The 23,890-nt window shown below is 37.2% G+C and overlaps 1 protein-coding gene across 6 annotated transcripts in view; it reads left to right on the top strand.

Moving 5' to 3' along the window:
• The window catches only part of CACNA2D1 (calcium voltage-gated channel auxiliary subunit alpha2delta 1), a 392,282-nt gene that overhangs the window by 197,455 nt on the left and 170,937 nt on the right, over positions 1–23,890 (top strand). For all 6 annotated transcript variants that reach the window (XR_010610021.1, XM_065667215.1, XM_065667227.1 and 3 more), the window contains exon 5: positions 8,097–8,141. Coding sequence is in view for 5 of the 6 variants with exons in the window: in XM_065667215.1 (XP_065523287.1) it covers positions 8,097–8,141 (45 nt within the window). In the remaining variant the exon portion in view is untranslated. The remainder of the gene's footprint in view (positions 1–8,096; positions 8,142–23,890) is intronic.

Raw genomic sequence — 23,890 nt, 5'->3', positions numbered from 1 at the left:
CCGATAACTCGCCCCACTCCCCCCAGCCAAGCACCGACCGAAACCTCGTCCAACCCTGCAGTCCCAGCCCTTCCAGGTCACTCCCATTACATCCTGGGCATGACGGGCTGTAGTATGGAATACCTCTTTGGTCACTTTGGGTCAGGTGTCCTGTCTCTGCTTCTTCCCGGCTTCCCCTCCTCCCTGCAGAGCATGAGGCTCAGAAAGTCCTTGGCCAGACCAAACATTTGAGCAGCAACTAAAAACTTCAGCGTTATCAGCACCGTTCCCAGTCCAACAAAATCAAAACACAGTACTGTACTAGCTACTAAGAAGGAGAAAAATAACTGCTACTACTGAACCCAAGACAGGCTGTAGTGTAATGGGTAATGCTTGAATATACTTTTGCACAATGATCCTTGTGCTTTTACTGTAGATCAAAATAGTATCCTTGAAGAGAATTTTTCAGTTTGAGTAACTAAGCCTATAGTAATTCTGTGATATGATCAACTACACCATAGAGTAATATCAATGTGGTTTTGCATCATTAAATCCTCAGCCACTAATTCTTCATTCCTGCATGAAATATTGGGCCTTTGATGTTTTGCAATTAAAAAAAAAAAAACAAATTTCATTGCTTGTACATTCGATTTGTTTAATCCAAAAGCTGCACTAAAATATTATAGAAAAGAAAAGAAAATCAAACCAACAACAATTAATAAAGATTATCCTTACCAGGCAAATTAAAAAAATTCCATTGTTATATTACCAGTTATCTGCATGTCCAAAGAGATTGCCTTCTGTTCGCAGGCCATTGAGCTGTAGGATGTATTTATGCAAAAATTATTCATTAAGGATGTTGCATTATTTCAGAAGAACAGAAAACTGCAGATTCTTTTTCAGGTATTTGTCTGACATGCATTTCTCATTGCCTTGTGGGCTGTGTTACATTTAACCCAACACATTCAACCATTTTGGTCTTTTTATTCTAGAGCCAAATTTCAGTTGGTACATAAAGTGGCTTCTTAATTTTTTCAGGAACTTAAGTAGTCCCATGGCAGTTTCTTACAACAATTCTTATGGCAAAAAATACTTGAAAAATTAGGGAGGTTTTTTTGACATGGAAACATTTTTCCTATTCTTTACAGTTTCTACCATCAGTTGTAGAGCTCTGAAGACAGAAATACACCTTCTAAAGTATTTTATGCTTCTTTTTGAGGCTGTGCATGCAACCTTAATACTCTTCACTACTTGTCTTTTTCCTAAGTAAATGTATAATGTATCATAATATGAACACTGTAGCATGTGTGTGGGGAGGAATCTTAAACCTCCCTACTTACTGTACCCTGTAAAAAATAGCAGGGTTTTCTCCTGAGCTTTGGACATTATATAAAAGGCTTTTTATTCAGCTTAACTAATTATAATTTGCACAAGACAAATTAAATCAAATGCGGCCAAAATCAGCATGCAATTGGATATTGTAACAATAGGGAAAGGAACATGAGAAAATGTACTGCTGTGAAGGTCATATCATTAAATGGACCAAGTGATGGATGGGCTGTGACAGTGCAATCTTTGCACACATGCTCCCTGTGCACAAATGTAGCTGAGGCCTGCCCTGGTCACAGTGCTGGTAAGTTGGCAGAGCCCAGCCTGCGGTACATGGGGTGTTTGCTCTGGCCAGGCTCAGTTATGGACTCTGAGCAGTGGCTTGGCACTGATTTGTGCTGGTTCCACACGGATGCTTGTTTTTTTTCTGGCATGTCAAATACCTACATAGCAAAGTTTCCCGACAGTCTCTGTTACTGGGGGTTTTACAGACAGGTGTCGCAGGATGCCAGTCAAATCAGCCCTTGACATTATCATGCTTTTCCAGCATCTCAGGCGTTCTCCTGTCATTCCCTTCTGCACAGCTGGTACTAAGGCTCGTCATACTTACTCCTTGTTTGCACTGCCATGTGTGCCATAGCTTCCCACACTCAGCCTTGTGCCCTTGGCCATGGCTCGTTGTACTTGGCTTTTGATCAAGGCAAGGTCATGATACTCCTGTGAGCTGTAAGTATTCCAAAGGTGTGACAATGATTGTCTATTTGTAACACATACTTACTCTTACAAGTATTTTCATATTGTGCCTGCCTTAAGCCATCAAAAATACCATGATTTGGTAAAATAACTTACTTCTCAACTGGAGTCCAGTATATACAAGATAAACATTTACATAGGTTTGCATTTTTTAAAATACGTGCTATCTTAATATATTTCCTCACAAAAAATTCAGTTTTGATTTTTTCAGTTTTTTTCCACTGTATGAGTTACAGCTGGACCACTAACATTAAATTTATTTCACAAAATATGTCATCAAAGTGAGGAAGCAAACGGTTGTTTGCTGTATGGTATGTTGTAATGCAGAATTGAGAGTTCAGAATAATGTCATAATTTCTCTAAATAGGACAGCTGTATAGCTATACTATTCACATGGTCAGGAGAATGGAAGCGAGGGGAAGAGGAAGTACGAGCAGAGCGAGTATCCACTCTATTTACTAAGTGTGAACTTAACTGATCTGATATGTTTTGCTGACATTTATTATTGCGTATTGAAATGAATGAGGTATTCAGTGATAGGAAGTACATCAAGTTACAGGGGAAGAGGCTTCAGTGTATGGGTCCTGACTCTGTGAAGGTGCAAAATAAGGTCCAAACTTCTAACAGATGTGAAGCCTGAAGAATCCTCATAGAAATACGATAGTAAGGTACGCAGAGACTATTAATGCTGGGAATTCAAGTACTTCCAGAGTTTTAGATTCTTCCAAGTTTAGACTTCAGTGAACTTTTTCATTATCATAGTTTTTAAGTCAGATGCCTAAATTCTGTCCATTGTCAGCACTGCAATCTTTTCATCAAGCCTAAGAGCAAAATCCTTCAGAACTGATGTCAAGGGCTTGAAAATACATTGTTCATGTAGCATATTTTGTCTGGAATCTGTATCTGTACTTTACACTTTTCTGATAAATTATGTTTATGTGAGGGCTGTATGTTTTAGTCCTCTTGCCTAGCATGCAGAACAGTAAATAGATTACTCATTTTATCACTCTGACACATCTGTGAATGGACAAGAGACCATCTAATGAAAACTGTCTATAAATTTGAAGGTTTCCAGATTATTCCAGTGAAGGAATAACCTGTAACTGAATGCTGGATAAGCTGATCTTTCTCATCTTTTAAAAGAAAGTGTATTCTATGACAAAAAGTATGCAGCAACTTTAATCCTCCTTTATGTTATTTCCTGTAATCTTCACCTTCATCTTTTCATTCCAATTAATAACCTCAGTAGAATCTTGAGAAAAGTCCCTTACACAAGTCTGTTGAAAAAGGCTTACTATAAACTATAGTGCAAACCTGGAAGTTTTTAATTAGTGTATGAAATTTAATACGAGAAAATAGTTCTTTAACTAGTCATGTTTTAGGGAAAAATGTCTAACCCAAGTGACTCACTTGCCCATATTGTGGGTAATATGAGAAATATTTCTAGACTGGGATGTTATTGAACTGTTTGATATTTGTAATTTTTTATTAAAGATACTTTGATTTTTAAAAGATCTTGTTTGTAAGTCTTGTTTCAAGATCACATTTTAAATGTACTTACTACCCCATTTCTTACAGCCCATGTTCAGACACAGTAATTGCAACTAATTTACTATATTGCCTGATCTTGTGTACACTTTAAAGATAGGAGATAAATCAGTAGTTCTCCTCATGGATACTGAAGAGAAAAAAATTAACTTATTAGCTGGTAATCACCTTATTTTACCTGTGCCATTTCACTTATGTAAAATTACAAAGCTGGTTGTAGTAGCTGGCATTCTTTCTTTTCCTTATTTATCGTCTTTTATTCCATAAAGTTATTTTCTTTAGAAATAGATGTCATTTTTTATTTGTGGTAGGCCATATTTAGCTTTCATTTCTGAAGAGTCTAATTGTGCCTTGAACTACATGTCAGGCTATATAAGGGATTAAACCAAATCTACCTGGGTTATTTGTCATAGAATTTATTATGTTGGGTTTAAATCTTAATTACCCTAGAAGTATTACAGCGAACAATTTTTAATGCACAACTTTATCCAAAGGGTTATGAGAAAATGTTTTTAAAATTGAAGCAGGTGGATTTCATCAACACTTAATGAAGTATTTTTTTAACATTTATAGGCTTTTACACTATTTTTATCCAGTATGTCTATGAAATATGAAATAAATTAGTATGCTATTTCTGTTGCTGCATGCTGAGCAGCAGTACTCTAGTTCTTTTGCTAGTGTTCTATGACATTTGAAAGTTTGTGGGATTGATATGATTTTAAAATGTTCTCCAGATATGTATCTGTAATTCTGATAACTTAGTTTTAAACTAAACAGTCAAAATCAGACATATATTTGTGATCAAGTTTGTTTCTTCTTGGTTGTTTTTTATTTCTTACTCTACCTCAATACCTGCAGAACAAAAGAATCCTCATAAGTATCACTACTGCAAGGTTAACTGAAATGTAAAAGAACTATTATACGTTGCCTCTTTATGATTCATTTAGCACATGTTGTATGAAACAGAAGTCAGGGGAAGTATGCTACTTTAAAACAAAATTCAAGTAATCATATTTGGCCTCAATTTCAGAGTTTAAAACTGGCACTACTTATTATGTACTAATACATATTTTCAATATAATCTACTACACTAGTTTTATTTTTGCCTCTGGTGGTTCATTGAAGAAAATGTTTGAAGCAAGGAGACCTTTCGCAAAAACTCTTCTGTTTTCTAGTGTGAGGGAGTTCATTATCTTCTAGCATCTCTGTAGCCAATACAGTAATGGAAGAGTGTTACTTTTTGTTTTCACATTTTGTCTACAATTATTTTGGAATGGCTACTTTTAGGGAAAAAGGGTAATTGTGATGTCTTCTAAATGAATACATTACATTGATTTCTTTATGAAAACCTGCAATAAACTAGTTTCTTCCCCTATTTTTAAATATGATTTATTCATTTTTCATTATAGTGTCTCACAAAGTTATAGTTCATTTCAGGCCTTCAGTCTTCCCTGTGTGCCTAACACCATTTTGGGCTGCATCACAGAATGCAGCCAGTAGAGACCTCACATACAATCCTGAGGGCATAAGTAATATCACAGCTTCAGTGAAAGTAACACTCCTGAATGTGCAGCATCGGATGTTCGTTGAAAATACTAGTACTTCCAGTATTAATTTTTTATTCTTTCCTGCATGAACTGTAAACATTTCTTGTGGAAAAAAAAAAGGTACTTCAAAAATCACACATCCAATATTTCCACTGAAAGGGAAGTTTGACCAGTTGGTAAGCAATATTCACATTTCATGTATCTATATTTCAATATTATTTCATAATTTCATATATACATTTCAATATCCGTATTTCATGGGCAATTCTTGGAATTGTAGCATAAGATTCATAGAGGAGGTTTTCTTACAGAAACCATTATGTGGCATTGATGACAAGAAGTTTTCATCTTAGGCACTTGGTTAAAGGAGAATGTATAGCTTTTACTAAAAAAAAAAAATGACTTAGATATATTATTGTGATTTATAGTCCCTTTGTGCTGTTCTTGGAAGAATTTGATTGGAAAAGATTGTTATTTCCTGAAACAACAAGCTAAGTTCAGCTCCATTCACATAATCTTGAGTTGAGATTAGGTATTTATCTAGTCAAGATGATAGACTGTTGTGTGTGTAAACTTGCTCCATAGAGAATCAAAATGATAGTGTTAGTGTTGGTGTGAATCCAAATTTTATCTGCAGATGTTCTGAAAGATTTTATTTTCCCATGCTTTTCTTCTATTTAATAAATCCATCTGTTTCTTCAAATCTCTAGACAGAGAGCTCTTTAAGACCAAAAATTTGGATTCTGTCTGGTGAAATTTAGGAAGTCATTCATACTGCTCAATATGTGGTGTTTCCCATTGGAATTGTTCTACAGCCAAAGCTAGGAAACAAAGTACTATTGAAGTGAAAAGCAATATAAAGACAATGGAACAATCTAACTAGCATAAAATAATATAAATGAAAGCATGGAAGAAAAAAGATTATTAGGATAGACTAGAAAGAATAGTAAGAGTCACAAATAAAAAATTTATTACCTAGTCCTGGTTTCCTAAAGTCACGCTTCTATCAATTCAGCTTCGTAAGTGTCTTACTAAATCCCTTAATTTATGAACAACAATAGCAGTCAGTATTCACCTCTCTCTGTCATAGCATTACTGGATAAAGAACAAAAGTAAACATCTAACATATTTACTTTTCATCTTGGGCTCGTCGAATAAGTGTGCAGTATTACCTGGTACCAGAAGTATATAACGGTGGTATGACTCAAATTCTTTTTGTCAAGAAGCTAATAAATAACTAAACCACTCGTTTGGGAGCCAGCACCAAAGCAATTTGTTCTTGTCAGCTAGAAGTGGTTAAATTATGAAAAATTGTCCTTTAAACATCTAACTGATCCATGAATCTAATTTGTGAACTGTATAGCATTCAGTGTGTTGTAGCACTGCGTATCTCATATTTTTCCATATTGAAAGTAGTGAGATATGACCAGTGTCAGTTTATGCATTATATAGGTAATATCTCCAGGGCGAATAATGAGCTATAGGATATAAATAGCCTAACAAAATACATAATTCCTGTGGATGTGGTAGTAGTGGTTATTTTAATTAACTTGTAAATTCATTGTGTTTCTGCAACATAAGTCTTTAATAGGTGATTTAAAAGGTACTGCTTAGTCCAGTAGAAATATAATGGTGACAGTAAAGAATCATTTTGCTGAAGCAGATGAACAGAATTGTATGCGTAGAGGACAGCTTTAAAAATCCTATGCATTAAATGATTGACGGCAAGGTATACTGTGAGGTTGAAATTGACCAGTGGGAACAGGGTGCAGAAATAAACTGATACCTAAATGAAAATCCATACAAGAGAAGGCCTACTAGAATTGTGTCTTATGAAAATGTGTGATTTTAAGAGGAAGCCAACAGCCAAAAAGAATATATACATGATGTCCAGCTAAGTATGTATGCAGTGCTTTTCCTTGTCTCATTTTCCCCAAACAAAAGCTTCCAGGGAAGAAAATACAAATTAAGGCTATTTTGTGAGGTTAACAGGAATTGCCTATTTTAAACAAGCTGCTGGAGATGAAGAAATGAACTTCTTTATTTATTCAAAACCTGTAATGGGACTTAAGAAAATGCGATGTACATATATGTGTCTAAAAATGCTATATATGTATATCTATTTCATGAAAATATATGTACCTATTTCGTGTAAAAATACATTTTACAATTCCTTACTTTCATTCAAATAGGTATATGGCACATTACAGCAATTTAGTTCAAGGCTAATGCAATGAACCTAAATCTTTAAGGATTTTAAATGGTTCAGAAATATTTCAAGAGAAAACAAAATTGTATCCCACAGGAAATACCCCAGTTTTCAAACTGCTGTAGATTTTACACTGAATGATGCTTCTGACTGATTTTGCAATGGAAACTAGTAATCTTCTCCTTCGTTGCTTTGCTTGAATTACATGGTACAATGTTTCCATAGTGCTGCCAGCATCCACTCTATGCTACAGCAGCCAGACTCTCCTGTGATGCATCTTCCCAGATTTTATTTTCACCATGGGAGGTGAATAAAATAAACGTATGTGCAGCAAACACTTTACCCACTTAGCAATACCCATGCATCGTTGTATCTCTTGCCTGCTAGGTGTCATGGTGCATAAATTACCTAACCGCATAGGCAAGGAGTCATATGTCTGTAACAGAAATTCTTTTAAGGCTCTGGATTTTGTCCAACTTTGTTCTTTTCTAGCTGTTTTTTTGAGAGACTTTTGTAGTTTATGAGGTAAAAATCATTAATTGAATGAAGTTAAACATGAGGATGGAAAATGTTGCACTCAACAGAGCAAAGAAAGATCTGATTCTGTCATATTTCAGAGAATACTTTATGAAATATGGACTTCTTTTAAAATGTATTTTAATACAAATTACTGCTGGCAAACTTCATTCTTTATTTTCAAACTAACAGAATGACTTTTCTTTCTCTTACAGAATAATGATATTATCTATTACAACGCAAAAGACGATCAGAATGATGTAAGTAATATGTTGGGGTTTTTGTTTCATTGCCTGTAATTTCAGAAAAGTAAGAGATTCAAACCACTAATGAAACCCGAAGACCATCATTTAAATATTTTGCAGAAGCAAGAAACCAAGAAACTTAGAAATGTCTTTGGAAGTTTCTTCAAGAGCCAGATATTACTTTGTGTTCTAGTTATTAAAGTCTCTCTTCACTTATTTTTTACATGAAGGGAAGCAAATATAAAATATTACTGACAAACTATTTTCATGCAGTTTGTCATTCATATGACTATAATAAGCTTTGGGGAAACTGAAAATCCACTCTCAAGATTTAGACTAAATGTATGATATTTCAGTTCCAAATTCTACTAAAACTCTTACTTTAAGTGGTTTGAAGTTTCCAGTTTCGTTTTAACTATTAAAATCTTATTGTCTTCTGGGAAGAGTCCAAGTTGCCCTCACCTTTGCTTGAGATGATACAACTGCCTGTCTTCATTATACATTTAATTTAGAAAACCATAGAAAAATGTGTTAAATGTATTAATCAGAATTGCCAGCATGTTTCATTTGCACTTTTTAATCAAGTATTCTTTAGAGATTGATGGCATCACTATTATAATTGATGCTTCTGCTGTAAGGCAATTAAAGAAGGTACATAGATCATGTCAAAAAGAACTATTTTATATGCTTATATAAAGTCACAAGTACTGGAATTCAGATGCAACAAAGACTATAGTCCTGAGTTTTAAAGTTTGCATGATTTAAATAAAAGTCATTAAAAGAAACCTGAATTTGAAAGATACTGGTCTCTTCTCATCAAATTCACTGAGACTGCAGGTGCTAATCATTTCTGGAAACAGAATTACGAAGCTTAAGTGTTGGAATTTTATTCTAAATGTACCATAAAGTGATGGTATATTGAAGTAAAAGACCCTGCTCTATCTGTTATGATTAAATAGTATTGGGAAAGTTCTTGAGGTGACTGCTTCTACAACCTAAATCCAAATTTGTTTGGGAAGGTGTGAAAGGAAATACTGTTCCAGAGTTAATCTCATTTTCTTTGGCTTTCTTTGGGTAGTCCCCTCTCCCACACCCCCAGAAAAGCCCCAAACACCACGAAATCTCCCCACTAAAGCAAACAAACAAAAAGAAAGAAACAAAATGTTTTACTCCACCATGTGTCCTATTTGAATCTCTGTTTCAGTTTTATTTCTTTTATGTCTTTTTGAACTCTTGGAATGAAGTTTGTAATAATCTGTATTGTTGAGCTAAGAATAGCTCCCGTGAATCAGGGCTAGTCTTTGTAGATGTAGACCATAGTTTAGTAGTGGATGTGGCAGTGCTGGATTACAGGCTGGTCTCGATCTTAAAGGTCTTTTCCTACCTATATGATTCTGGCTGTTTAAAAAAAGGTGAATATTTCATAATGATGTGAAATGTTATGGTCCTTCAGCTGCAATATCAGTATTAATTCTTCATAAGCAAAATAAACCTTATTTATGTTATAGAAACCAATTATTTTAGGGATGTAATTTACATATGTAGATTTAGATCCCTTTAAAAAGCCCAGTATTTCAGGAACCATATGCCTCCTAAAAAAGTCTCTCCCATGTGTCTTGAAGTTTCCACTGTTAAAACCTCTATGGAAGTTTTTCTTTAAAAGAATAAAAATGTAGGATTTTTTTCCCTTCATCAGCAAAGTTGAGGCTGATCAGATAAATGCAGATTAGAAATCCCAGAAAAGTTTGTATTCTAATTGTAGGACTTTGTTGGGAATAGAAAATTGTGACTATGATTTGCATCTCATTAAGGTGGTAAGAATCAGTTAATATGTGATGATAAAACTCTGAGAGTGTGAATGTAGCAGTATTTATGCTTGTGTTGCCACTGTGATCAGTAATTTAACTAACTTGAAAGAAGATATAAGGATAAGCTGGTCAATGATTCGATACTGATTTTTTGGGGAAAATCTGAATCCAGGTTTTCAGCTATGTATGCAAACACAACAGACTCTTCTCCCTTGTTCCTGCTTGAAAAATGATTGAGAAGACATAGATGGTATCTTTTTTCTTAATAAAGAAAGACTTTAATAGAATCATCTCTGAAGCACTGGATAGTAAAACTGCTTTTGCCACCCATTCTTTGCTGTCTCTTACAAGTTCATATTGCTTTCTCTTCTTCTGTGCTGTAAGCCTTCATTTAATCAAAGGACATGATATTATAATTCTCTTTCAGTATAAAAAGGAATAATCAGCCACTGAAATTTATTTAAGAAAATCAGTTATCTAAGCTAGTGTCGTGGTTTAAACCGATCCACACAGGTCGTCCACTCACACCCCCCCCCCCCCCCCCCCCCCGACCCTCCCCGCTCCCGGAAGGATGGGGAGGAGAATCAGGAGAATGTAACTCCCACGGGTTGAGATAAGCACAGCCCAGTAACTAAGGTATAACACAAACCACTGCTGCTGCCACCAGTGATAATATTGATAAGGGAAAATAACAAGAAAATACGATACCACCGCCGAACGAGTTCAACCCCCCCGAAGAGAGAGCGTGCCCTTCCGGGTAACTCCCAGTTACCTCCCTGGGCATGACGTGCTGTGGTATGGAATACCTCTTTGGTCAGTTTGGGTCAGGTGTCCTGTCTCTGCTTCCTCCCGGCCTCCCCTCGTCCCCAGCAGAGCACGAGGCTCACAAAGTCCTTGGCCAGAATAAACATTACTTAGCAACAATTAAAAACAATCGGTGTTATCAGCTCTCTGCCCAGGCTGGAAGTCAAAACACAGAGCTTGCACCAGTTACTAAGAAGGAGCAAAACGGCTCCTGGTAAACTCAGGACAGCTAGTCACTGCAGATGCCTCTAGAGAGTTGTTGAGTTTTTCATGAGGTAGTTGCCTATGATCAGCTGAATCACTTCTAGTTATGCGTTTCTCTCTGTTGACCAGGTTCCTATGACAGACCCTTTTAGATCTTAGATTTTACATGTTCAAGAATTAGAAGAAACGAATCTTACAGGTCCTGCCTGCCAGCTTTTGTCTCCACTCACCCTTTTAAAATTATAGCTTTATCAGAAGAACAGTCCTCTAACTTAAATTCTGTGTATTTTTTTCTGTGTATGTTAATACGCTGCAGCGGAGTTTGTTTTCCTTCTCCCTGTTTATGTATGACATTCAGGAGATCTTCTCCCTCATTTTTCATCTGCTGTCTTGATGGGCCTTTTTGAATCTAATGACTGTGTTTGCTTGGACTGAGAAAACAAAATAAGGAATGTTAAGATGAATCATTCTTTGGCCTTTGGATTTCTCAGTCTCCCAGATAAAACAATAAATTTGTAAGCCCTTAGTCCATCTATCAGTAATATACCTTTTGTACTTTTTATCCTACAGCAGCAATTACAGAATCACAGAATCACAGAATCCCAAGGGTTGGAAGGGACCTAAAAAGATCATCTAGTCCAACCCCCCTGCAAGAGCAGGGTAACCTACAGTACATCACACAGGAACTTGTCCAGGCGGGCCTTGAATATCTCCAGTGTAGGAGACTCCACAACCCCCCTGGGCAACCTGTTCCAGTGCTCTGTCACTCTTACAGTAAAGAAGTTCTTCCTGATGTTAACGTGGAACTTCCTATGCTCCAGTTTACACCCATTGCCCCTTGTCCTATCACTGGATATCACTGAAAAAAGCCTAGCTCCATCATCCTGACACCTACCCTTTACATATTTGTAAACATTGATGAGGTCACCCCTCAGTCTCCTCTTCTCCAAGCTAAAGAGACCCAGCTCCCTCAGCCTCTCCTCATAAGGGAGATGTTCCACTCCCTTAATCATCTTTGTGGCTCTGCGCTGGACTCCTTCAAGCAATTCCCTGTCCTTCTTGAATTGAGGGGCCCAGAACTGGACACAATATTCCAGATGCGGCCTCACCAAGGCTGAGTAGAGGGGGAGGAGAACCTCTCTTGACCTACTAACCACTCCCTTTCTAATGCACCCTAAGATGCCATTTGCCTTCTTGGCCACAAGAGCACATTGCTGGCTCATGGTCATCCTCCTATCCACCAGGACCCCCAGGTCCCTTTCCCCTTCACTACTTTCCAGCAGGTCAACCCCCAACCTGTACTGGTACATGGGGTTGTTCTTCCCCAGATGCAAGACTCTACACTTGCCCTTGTTAAATTTCATCAAGTTTCTCCCCGCCCAACTCTCCAGCCTGTCCAGGTCTCGCTGAATGGCAGCACAGTCCTCTGGTGTGTCAGCCACTCCTCCCAGTTTTGTGTCATCAGCAAACTTGCTGAGGGTGCACTCAGTTCCCTCATCCAGGTCATTGATGAAAATATTAAACAGCACCGGTCCCAGCACCGACCCCTGAGGAACTCCACTAGTCACAGACCTCCAGCTAGATTCTGCGCCATTGACCACAACTCTCTGCCTTCTTCCTTTCAACCAGTTCTCGATCCACCTCACTACTTGATCGTCAAGCCCACACTTCCTTAGCTTATCTATGAGGATGCTGTGGGAGACAGTATCAAATGCCTTACTGAAATCAAGAAAAACTACATCTACCGCTCTACCATCATCCCTCCACCTAGTCACTTCCTCATAGAAGGCTATAAGGTTGGTCATACATGACTTCCCCCTCATAAAACCATGTTGGCTGTTCTTAATGACCCCCTCATCCTTGATATGCCTAGTGATGGAGTCAAGAATAAGTTGTTCCATCACCTTTCCAGGGATGGAGGTAAGGCTGACCGGTCTATAATTACCCGGGTCCTCCTTCTTGCCCTTCTTATAGATTGGTGTGACCTTTGCCATCCGCCAATCCTCAGGCACCTCGCCCGTTTCCCACGACTTTCCAAAGATGATGGAAAGTGGCCTAGCAATGACCTCCGCCAGCTCCCTCAGCACCCGTGGGTGCATTCCATCCGGACCCATCGATTTACAGATGTCCAGATTGCATAGCTGATCCCTAACCCAATCCTCATCTACCAAAGCAAACTCCTCCTTTGTCCTGACTCCTTCTGGGGCTATAGAAATCCGGGGCCCTCGGGGAGAGTCTGCAGGAGTAAAGACAGAGGCAAAGAAGGCATTCAGCACCTCTGCCTTCTTTATATCCTCTGTCTCCAGGGTACCCACTTCGTTCAGCAGTGGGCCTATATTGCCTCTTGTGTTAGTTTAATTAGATTCTACTTGCTTATTTCCCCACAGCGCTGAATGTAATGTGGGAACACTTCATGGTAATTAATGAGTTTTATCCTCACACCAAAGTAGGAGCCATTATAGTCCCATTTTTCATATCTCATAGGAAGATAATGGTCAAACTTGTAATTTAATACATGTCTCCTAGGTTTCCATTCACTGTCCTTTTCCCCCTGAACCCTTTCAGTTTGATATATTGCAGCCTGGGTTGTGCACTTTAATTTGCAGCTGTCAGCTGCTTGTGCTGTATTTGGACAAATGCTGTGGTGGTTTTATTGGACAACTGAGTGGCACCACGTGAAGATGCCCTTTCCTATTAGTTTCAATATTGCTTTGCCTGTTTTCTCTTCTTGCCCTTTGTACCCCACTCCGTGGTCATCTTTACTTCACTGTTCAGTTTTCCTCTTTTTTTATAGTGGCCTCCATTTTATTTCTAGTGATCCCACATCTTCTTTATAGATTCTCTGTAAATCTAATTTTATTGTTTCCTTTTGTTCAGGTAATTTCACCGAATTGTTCAGTGGCTTAATTTTCATTCTTCCTTATTCATTCCTTAATGTTTCTCATCTCTTCTTTGCATCTTGCTCCTTTTCTACCTTTTTTAGGGTCATGGTTTTATAAACTCTTTCCTGCACAAGTTACTACAGCCTAAGGAAAAGGAGACTGAAATTCTTCAGTGATTAACTGAAAAGAGTAACGATTACAAATAAAGAAACTAATGTTCCTTTAACATGAAGCCAGCCACACCTCGCTGGAGGATTGCAGCTCCTCTGTAGGTCTTACTCATTAGGCTTTAATTGGAACCAACCAGTTGCATCTCCTGGCATGAGCTGTGTCCCTAGTTAGCACAAGTGATTTATTAGAGGATGCCTCCATCCAGCTTCATATTGAATTGTGGTCATGACTAACAAAGCAGTACTTCTTGTGCAGTTATTGATCAGGTATTAAATGATAGCAGCATTATTTAATGTTATTTTACTGAATTAACATGGAGGCTCTAGAATTATGGGTCACTTCAAGATCTGGTACCTGCACAAAATGTAAATTCATTCTGTGATGAGAGTGTGTGGGTTCCACTACTGGGAAGCAATCTGGAGCATGCGTACATCTGTTTTAAATATGAAAACCAATTTTTTTTTATTACTTTATAAAACTTGCAAGGTGAAATCTTTTATAACTGATAAGCTGTCTTTGCCACAGGGATTTGATAATATTCTTAATTCAGTATGCCTCATTATTTTGGAATAATATGTAAACCATTATCTCCCTGAGTTTAAAACTGCAGCGTAAATGCAGCTGTCAAGGGGTGGGTTGGTTTTTTTTTTGGTCATTGTGGTTTTGTTTCCCCAAATAATAATGATAAAAAGGTATATCTTCATCAAGTTGAAATCTGTTGTAAAAATAAGAAAGGTTCATTCATTAGGTGTGAATCTAAACATCATTTAAAAAAATTCCTGGTGGGTTTCAACATACCACAGTTCTGAGCTTATAAATTGAATTTTTCCCTGTAATGGCTATTAGCCATACAGGCAAATGACAAATTCTAGCATTTTTTTGGTATAGACACGGGTGACATTTTGCCAGGGTAGTTTGTTCTTAGAATGACCTGAGATATAAGAGGGAAAGAACATTTGTGCTAGTATAAATTATATCTACCATTATGAAAGACTGTCAGAGTAGGACTGTTGATACACCCATATTGGGAACATTTATAAAGCGTTAGAAAAGTTTCATTAGAATATGAATTGCTACTCTGTAATAAATGTCATATTTTTCCAATATATTTAAATTTTTCTAAAATATATCTTGAACATTAACCTATATAATTTGCTACTGGCATTAGTACTTGGAATTAATAATTAAGTCTATAATGCATTTAAAATTTTATGAAATTGAGTGGGAAAATTTATAAATTCCCATAGATGTCCTGACATAATAAAAACATCTCCTGGATGTTGCACTTTTTGATTCCTGAGAGTATTCCGAGGCTCTGTATTGTGCTTCTCAAATATACAACATGTTCAGAGATGTTACTCTTTAAAGTTTTTGTATCCTAGATATCATAGAGCATACTTGCTATGCTACATATGTTGAAAAATTTCATTTGAATTAATATGTTTGAAAATAAACTTCTCTGAAAAGGTAGATCCATATTTTATCTCTTTTATGTAACAAATTAATTACACTTTGGGGAGTTGTATCTTTTACACTGTAGTGTATAACAAAAATAATGCTTATGATTAAAATGCACACTTCTTGCTGTAGTGAAGAGGTACAAAAATTTTGTTATAAGATAGCACACAGGGTCTTACCTGTGGTGTATGTGGAGGGGGACTAAGTAGGAAAACCATATTTTTATGTTCTTTGGTCTGACATCTGTTGTTCATCTCTTTTATACAAAAGGATTTATTTCTAGTAATTTCATAGTACCTTGACTTCCACATCTTTTAGGGAAGTGCATACTTCAGGGTTTTTGCTGAGCACTTTCCTCTGTCGTACCTGGAATCCAGTGTTATCATTTCTACTAGACAATTTGGAAAATGAGCATTGGAACTGATAGTGAGGGCACAACTGACATTGTCTACTTTAGTACCCAGGCGTTTTGCATTGTTCACTGAGGACTGTGTGCCTTTTATCACATATCACTGGGAGATGTGTTAGGTTTTTCCATTTCAATGCATTTTAGGTAAGTTTCAGTACAACCCATAGGGAGAAAAGACAGTCCTTTGAGCTTTCTATTGAAATTATGATGATCTATTGCCATAGGAAGCAGGGGTTCTTGGGTGTTTGTGGGTTTTTAAATTATTATTCTTATTTGTTAATGTTCAGATTTAGAAACTCGATATCAGGTTTATATCCCTTTGTTCAAATTTGTGTAAGTCTTCTCTTCTCCCAAATGAATATACATTTGAGCCTGCAATGAAAAATACATGATAATGAAATATATGACTGCCCCAAAGCTATCTCCTACCTGTGAATAAGAGTTATGAAATAATAATAGCAAGAGTGACAACTGTAGTTGTCAGTGTCCTAAAAAGGATGAGGATGTTCTTAATGCAGAAAATCCTACCTTGAAGGCAAATTTACACAAAAGAGCAATTCTTGAAGTCTCTCCATGAAGGCTAAGTTTGCCACATCAAATATCAGAATTCAGCCTTGAAGGCAGTGATTCATCATTTTAATGGAAAAATTCTTCTTTCTGAGTATTTCCTACTAATATTAAATGCATAAGTGATAGTAATTGCAGTGAATGCAATGAATAATTATTTATTGGTAAATAAAAGCAACTCCAAAAGCTGAACCTGTTATAGAAAGTTTATAGCACTTGAAGTAGTGATTTTAAGGCTTTGTTGCCTAATTTTGGATAGCAGTCTTGTACAGGTGTTTTGACATGTCACTTGGAAATGTGTGGGTCACATTGAGGATTTTTAAGTGGTATACACCAAAATGAATGACAGAATCTGATGGTTTTTCATATGATTGTTTGAAGGTGGAAGCAGGCTTTAAGAATTGCAAGTCATATCAAGATTGCTGGAATGGAACACTTACAATATTTTTAAGAAGATTTAACATGTAGACTCAAAATAGCTAAAATCACCAAAATCTTTAAGTCATATTTTCAAGTTTAAGAAGTTAAAAAAGAGAAAGACAAAGTGCTGGTAGATGTACCTTCTGAGGTTCTACTGATCTACTGCTTACTCATATGTCAGATGAAATAAATGATCAGATGAACACTTCATCATAAGTATGAGTGAGATAAGAGGTAATTATTATAATTACATAACTGCCTTTAATATTCAGATTGTATATAGGGCAAAGCTGATGCTCTGGAATCCTCATTCTGGGAAGTCTGTATAATTACTATTAATTGATTGGGAGATTAACATGTAGTTTTGCTTTCCTCAGGTGACATGAAATGCTGCTTTACTCAAAGACATAATACCATATTTGCTTTCTTAGAGATGCCTTCAAAGTGGTTTGCGATTCCAAATATATCTCCAAACAATGAATAATCTATTCATTGCAGTGTTAGGGGATTTTCAGGAAGTTCCCTGTAGTTCAGGTAGATTGAAATGCAGTTCTCTGCCTGTTCCTGCCCCTAACTCTGCAAATAAGAGCATTTCTGAATTGGCCAGTGCAATCTGCAAAAGGCCAGATCACTTTTCCTGGCCTTTCCACATGCTCATTGTCAACATGCTTTACCCCTTTTGTTTTTTGGAGAGTAGGCGAAAAAAAAAATAAAAAAAAAATACTGAATAAGACAACCACATCCAATACAAAGCATTTAATTTGTGTTTGTAAGTGGATGATCAGGCTATTCTGTGAAATATCCATCTTTCTTACTGTATCCAGTGTTCTTTTCCTGCAGTTCTCTTCAATAACATCTCTAGTTTACAGTACTTGACATAAATATGGCAAAGCAGCAGAGCTTCAGAATTGAGCCTCATTTTATGCAAGGTTGTTCACGCTGTAGTTCTGCACCTGGGTCATGTCTTGAGTAGGGCTGAGGAGGAAGCAATCTGGGAGTTAGCTTCAGGAACATTTCTTGCCCACAGGGCTGTTGAAAGGTTTTCTGTGCTTTTGTCTTCTGACTCAAAGTTTTTCAGAGGTTTTAGTGTTGGTATGTGAGAGGTGGATTAAAGCTACTCTTGCAGCTCTCTTTATGGTATGCGTTGAAAATAACTTTTAAACCAGCAGGGAATCACATTTTCCAGACCCTAAAAACTTTTGAGCTTGGCTTCAGTTTGACCTGTTTCTTCATTCGTTTTCCTTCTGATGTGTTTCTTGGGCAGATTATCCTTATAAAATTTCCTAACTCTCTGTGCATGCCATTCTTCTAATTTATTGCATTGTTAGGATTTCCACATACAGGTATTTTTAAAATATATAAAAATAGTTTTTCACAGTGGCAATTTGCTTAAATTATTAGACTGTATTCAGTCTGCAGGGAAAGTCTGTGTTCCATATGTAACCCAGAGGTCAGTGAATGGCTTAACATTACCTATTGGTTTTATCTACCTAGATACAGCTGGCATTTAATTAGTGAAAAGCTGCATTATATTTATGTGAGCATAAAGTAATGAGTGATGTTTGGATAGTGTTTTGAGCCCCATTAGTGTTAACTCGGAGAATCACAGGAAAAAAAAGATTAGAAGGGCTTCTGGAGGTCATGAAGTCTAGCCTCCTTCTCAAAGCAGGGCTTTACTGTTATTAATGTTGCTGTTGACACAGAAGATGGAACAAATTAAGAACAAAGAGCAATAACCAATCAGTATGCTGCAGGATGTACAAAATCTAGACCTAAGCAATATGACAGAAGTTAAGAATGCACGGTGAAACAGGATCAGTTGATGGCTTAGCAAAGCGTGGCAAAGGCAACTGCACAGATGAAAAAAATCAAACTAATTAAATGTTCACATTCGTTTGGTATTATAAGTAATTCTCAATGAAGCATTAAGATGATTTAATAGTTCTTGCTCCCCAGGGGTATGATCTTTAATCAGATGTCGGAGTGGGAAGAGGTAGGCAGTGTGAGTCATTCCAACAAGGGTAGAACTGTTCCTAGTTTGAAAATTAATTGGGTGATGTATAACAAATCTAAATTATGTAGAGTGCATTTTGGTCTGAAATTACAGATGACCAAGTATTTCATGGGACTTTTGTCAACAATGGATATTTTTTGTTTTATTACATAACTTTGAGTACTTTAATGGGATCTGAATGATCAATTATTTAAGGGAGGCTATGAATTTTAAAGGATTTTTTTTTTTTTTTATAATCAACTGGGCTTTCTTGAACTTCTCATAACATCTGAATCAGTCAGAGTAAAATGTGCCATTATTCTGCTATGACCCTGTATTCCTAGTGCTGGCTAATGATACTATCTTATCCAGTGAAGCTGCTGCTGAAGTCAGTGTTGAAGAAAGCAGCTCTGTGCCAAACATTATAACTTAGGAACAGGTAGGAAAGTCACTTTTAGTGAAACCTCTGGACCTGAACCCCTGAGTTTCCTAAGGCCATAACCCTATACAGAAGAGCACCAGGATGGGAGGTTCAGGTGGATTTATACATTGTAACTCCCTTGTAACATGAATAGGATGCACAGCCCAGGAAGAATATGGAGATGTTAGAATCATGGAATCATTGAAAGGGTTGGAAAGGACATCAAGATCATCTAGTTCCAGCCCCCCTGCCATGGGCAGGGACACCTCACACTAAACCATGTCACCCAAGGCTTCGTCCAATCTGGCCTTAAACACTGCCAGGGATGGAGCACTCACAATCTCCCTGGGCAACCCATTCCAGTGCCTCACCACCCTTACAGTAAAGAACTTCTTCCTTATATCCAATCTAAACCTCCCCTGTTTAAGTTTGAACACATTACCCCTTGTCCTGTCACTACAGTCCCTCCCCAGGAATGTTGCCTGAATCTTCAGTGATGGAGGGGAAGATTTAGGAATAACTCAAGCTAATCAGACATAAGAAGGTTAATGGACCAGATGGGATGGATCCAAGGGTGCTGATGCTATTGTAAGGCAGCTCTCCATCATCCTTGAAACACTTGGGAGGTTAGGAGAAGTTGCTGATGATGTGGGAATGGGAAAATGTCACAATACCTGTAGGAAGATAAATATGCTTTATGTGCTTAAATATTTAAAATTTATATTACATTTTAACTGACATTGTAATTAAAGAGAAAGCAGCAGAGGACAGAAATGGATTTTTGCATACTGGTGTTACAGCAGCAGACTTTACACAGCTTTGCTTTGAAGGTCAGGTGTAATTTGTACGAATGAGAAAAGAATAAAACTTCCAGTTCTTTCTTTATTAAAGAAGAAGTCAAGGTTTCAACAAATATAATTCTATCTCATTAAAATATCATGTCAGTTTTCTGAAAGACAAGCTGATTGTGCAGGTTTCTCTGCATATTAAGCATATTAATTGCTAAGATGCTTAGGTAACCATATTTTCAGCCGCTCATCCTGCCACCTGATCTAACCTCCTTAGCCCTACCTTGTTGGGACACTTAGAGAACAGAGTCTTTTCCTCTTCAAATCAGACACATGTATATTGTGGCTTGATTGCTTCAGACCTGTGCTTGCAAATAGGTGGTCTCCCTGTACTCAGTGGGTGTTAGCTGCAGGAACAGTGTCTCAGGCAATTTGTAATTCTAGTTTTCAAGCAAATATCAAGGAGATGGAGGAATGTCTTGGTTTAGAAAGTGGAACAAGTTCCATTTTGTCTAGTAGGAATTTAAGTTTTTACATTCAGTTAAAAAGGGTAAATCTGAGCAGGTGTGTAGTCCAGGTCCTCTGAAAAAGTACATTTGAATTTTTTGTATGGTATGTTGCCATCTTCTGACCCATTTGGACTGCTAGTCACAGAATTCCTTCTTTAATACTTGACCAGCCATATGCTGACTCCCTTCTCTAGTCCTCAGACTTCCAAGTCCTTCCGTAATAAATTAATTGCATCAAGGATTCATTTATTCATGAAACCAAACTCTTGATGCAGTGAATTTTGTGAATAGGTTGGGATACAAAGCAATAGTAGACACTATGATGTTTAGGATATATATAATAATTCTGTGGGTATCCAAAAGTTCTGGTCAGCAGCCTTGAACCATGAAGGTCAGATAAATGAATGCATACAGAGGGTTTTGAGCCATGGATAAAAATAATATAGTTGTGTATACAGTAGGAAGGGGCAAGCCTTTAAGTAGATGTGTAAAGTGATTATCAACAAAAGATTACCCAGACCCTATATATATATAATATATATATTCTTATGTTTGTATATGCAAATATGTGCATATATTCTTAACACCTCTCTGTTGTCTCACAGCAAAAGTAAGAATATTTAAGTTCTGAGCCAGCTGTTTTCTTACTTTTTCTAGAACACTTTTGGTCAAGTTTTGTCCCTAAGAGTAGATAGAAGAATGTCATTTTACTTAAAATCTTAGTGTAGTTGAATGAAGACCACAGTCCCCCGCTGACACACAAACAAAAAGGAAGTAAACTGTTTGCAGTTCTGTCACAACCATCTAAACGCACTTGGCAGTTTTCCCATAGCTGGAAAATCACATCTATTGAAAAGGAAATAAAAGAATGTGTCAGAAGGCAGTGCACTCATGACATTATCTAAACTGCTGTGAAAGTGCTATGGCTATTAGGAATGCATTTTAGCTGCCTCTTCAAAATTAACTTCCCTCTATCTTGTCCTTAGAAGAGCTGTTTTGTCCTTTACTTGCTGGAGGCATATTGCTGAGCTGTCTGCTGCAAGCGACATCTCATTTTACTCTTGGTGTCGGGTCCAGCTGTAACTTTTAATGGGGCCACAAGCAGTGTTGGAGGGGCTGTGTATGTAGTTCTACTGTATTACTTTCCTCAGGGAGGGAAAAACACCAACCAAAAAGCAACACTGATTTTGAGTAAGGAACTGAGTGTAGGAAAAGTTCTATGCTTATTTTGTGCATGATAGTGTTCGTTTGTACAGAGTAGATCTGTACTATGCTAAAAGAACCATAGGAAGTGGGACTCCACCGTCATTCTCTAAAACAGCATCAATAGGGACAACATGGTTTCATGCAAAACACAGTCCATAGGTATTAGGGCAATGGAGAGTACTAGCAACCAATTCCTTTCTATTTTGCATAGGCATGAAATTAGGAGGGTGCCATTGTTTCTTGCTGGGTATCAGTTCAGGAATTAAAAGAAATCTACTTTTTGTTCATTTGTCCTGATGCTAAACCTATTCTGATGTTTTGAGCGACTTCTACATTGTTCCTGCAGAGAGTCTAGCTTCAGTAAACCACTGAACATTGTTTCAGTTTGGTTATGGGGTTTGTGTGTTTCATTGATGGCATTTTTTCAATTAATATTATGTTTCTGATGTCCAGTTTTCAACATTTGCAATAAGCAAAACCCAGTAAGTTCCGTATTTGTGGAAAAAATATTTCCCATTTCTACAGTAAGCAGTGCTTTTCAGCTAAGTGAATATTTACTGGTAGAGATACAAAATCCACTCATCTTCCCATGGCTGTGATGGTGAAAAATAAGTGAATGCTGTGGAAAGGAAGTGGGATATGTTTGGCTGCAGTGAAGTGGGCAGCTAAACTATGGCAGAGATTCTTGAAATGACCTTGGTTTATTTCACTTTAATGGTTGTTTCCTTCTCTTTACACATCTTTCAGTGATAGTTATTGGTAGAAAGCTTCCACTTACCTCATGTAGATAAATTAATTTGTTTACAAAGCTCTTGAGAGACAAGTTGCATTATTTCTGCCATGTATTTGGGTTACAAAAACCAGAAAGCAACCTCCAGTTTATTTTAGATCATGCCAAAAGTGATTTAGCCAAGATGACAACAGCTACAGAAGAACCCACTTTACCCGAAGTTTAGCTGCTATATAGTAGACACCTGAAAGAAGTATTTTATTTATTTTAAAACAAAAAGTTTTAAAATGGCACAAATGTGAACTGAAGAGAGAAATTGATTCTATCTGCCTCGCTTGGGAGGGAGAAATTGGTCTGGCGATTCATTGCAGAGAAGTGAGTGAGTTATTTTGCTGACTGTCAGTGGTAGGTAACAATGTAATTCAATAAGTGAAGGCCAGGTTTGAATAGATAGAAAATTAATCTTCAGCCAGTATCTCCAGTGGGATTTTCCCATGCCAGTATTGATTGCATTTCACCTCCTGACTTGAGAGAGATATCAGTTGGAGTTGGATTTTAATTGTATTTACATGCTGGATTACTTTGATGGAAAATATGTGTTTTGCTACTTTCCAGAAAAGAAAGTTTAACTTGGTATTAAAACTGCACCAGCCGATGCCACAATCTGTCAGGCTGTTGATGGAATTCCAGACCAAAATAAATAATAACATTGAGGTGTTCCTTTTTAATATATACGTTAATTTTTTAATTTAGATGTAATTTTCTTTAAATTAATGGATTTGGCAAATGAAAGTAAATGGTTTTGACTTTATATAGAAGGATCCACCATGAACACTGGATGTATGAGGCCTGCCACAGACTTAGTCTTGCTAGTCAGTAGGTAGTGGACCAAGTGAGTGCAACACTACTCTGCCTCTAATCCTGATACTTTCCTATTGTGTGCAGAACTAGCTCAGGTATCTTATGAGAAGGAAACTATAGAACTATGAAAAAATTTTGTCATTTGACATACCTCTTGGATTCTGGGGGCGGATAGCTACATTGTTTCAATATCTGCTTTGAATGTCACAGAATACTCCCACGAAAAGTCAACAATAGGGATGCAAAAGCTCCTACATCAGTCTATGCAGTTTGTGCAGATCACTGCCCTGCATCAATGAGACTGAGAAGAGATATTCATGGATTTGTTTTGATATCATGGAATATTGGTAGGAAGTGTCGTGGTTTAAACCCAACCACAAACCTGTTTTGCTCACTCCCCCCCCTTCTTGCCCTCCCCCTGCTTCTGGAGGGACGGAGAGGAGAATCAAAAAGAATGCAACTCCCACGGGTTGAGATAAGAACAGCCCAGTAACTAAGGTATAACACAAATCACTACTGCTACCACCAATAAT

This window comes from Lathamus discolor, chromosome 1 (genome assembly GCF_037157495.1).
Source record: "Lathamus discolor isolate bLatDis1 chromosome 1, bLatDis1.hap1, whole genome shotgun sequence".
Taxonomy (NCBI): domain Eukaryota; kingdom Metazoa; phylum Chordata; class Aves; order Psittaciformes; family Psittacidae; genus Lathamus; species Lathamus discolor.
This window is presented reverse-complemented; position numbering and strand designations above follow the sequence as displayed.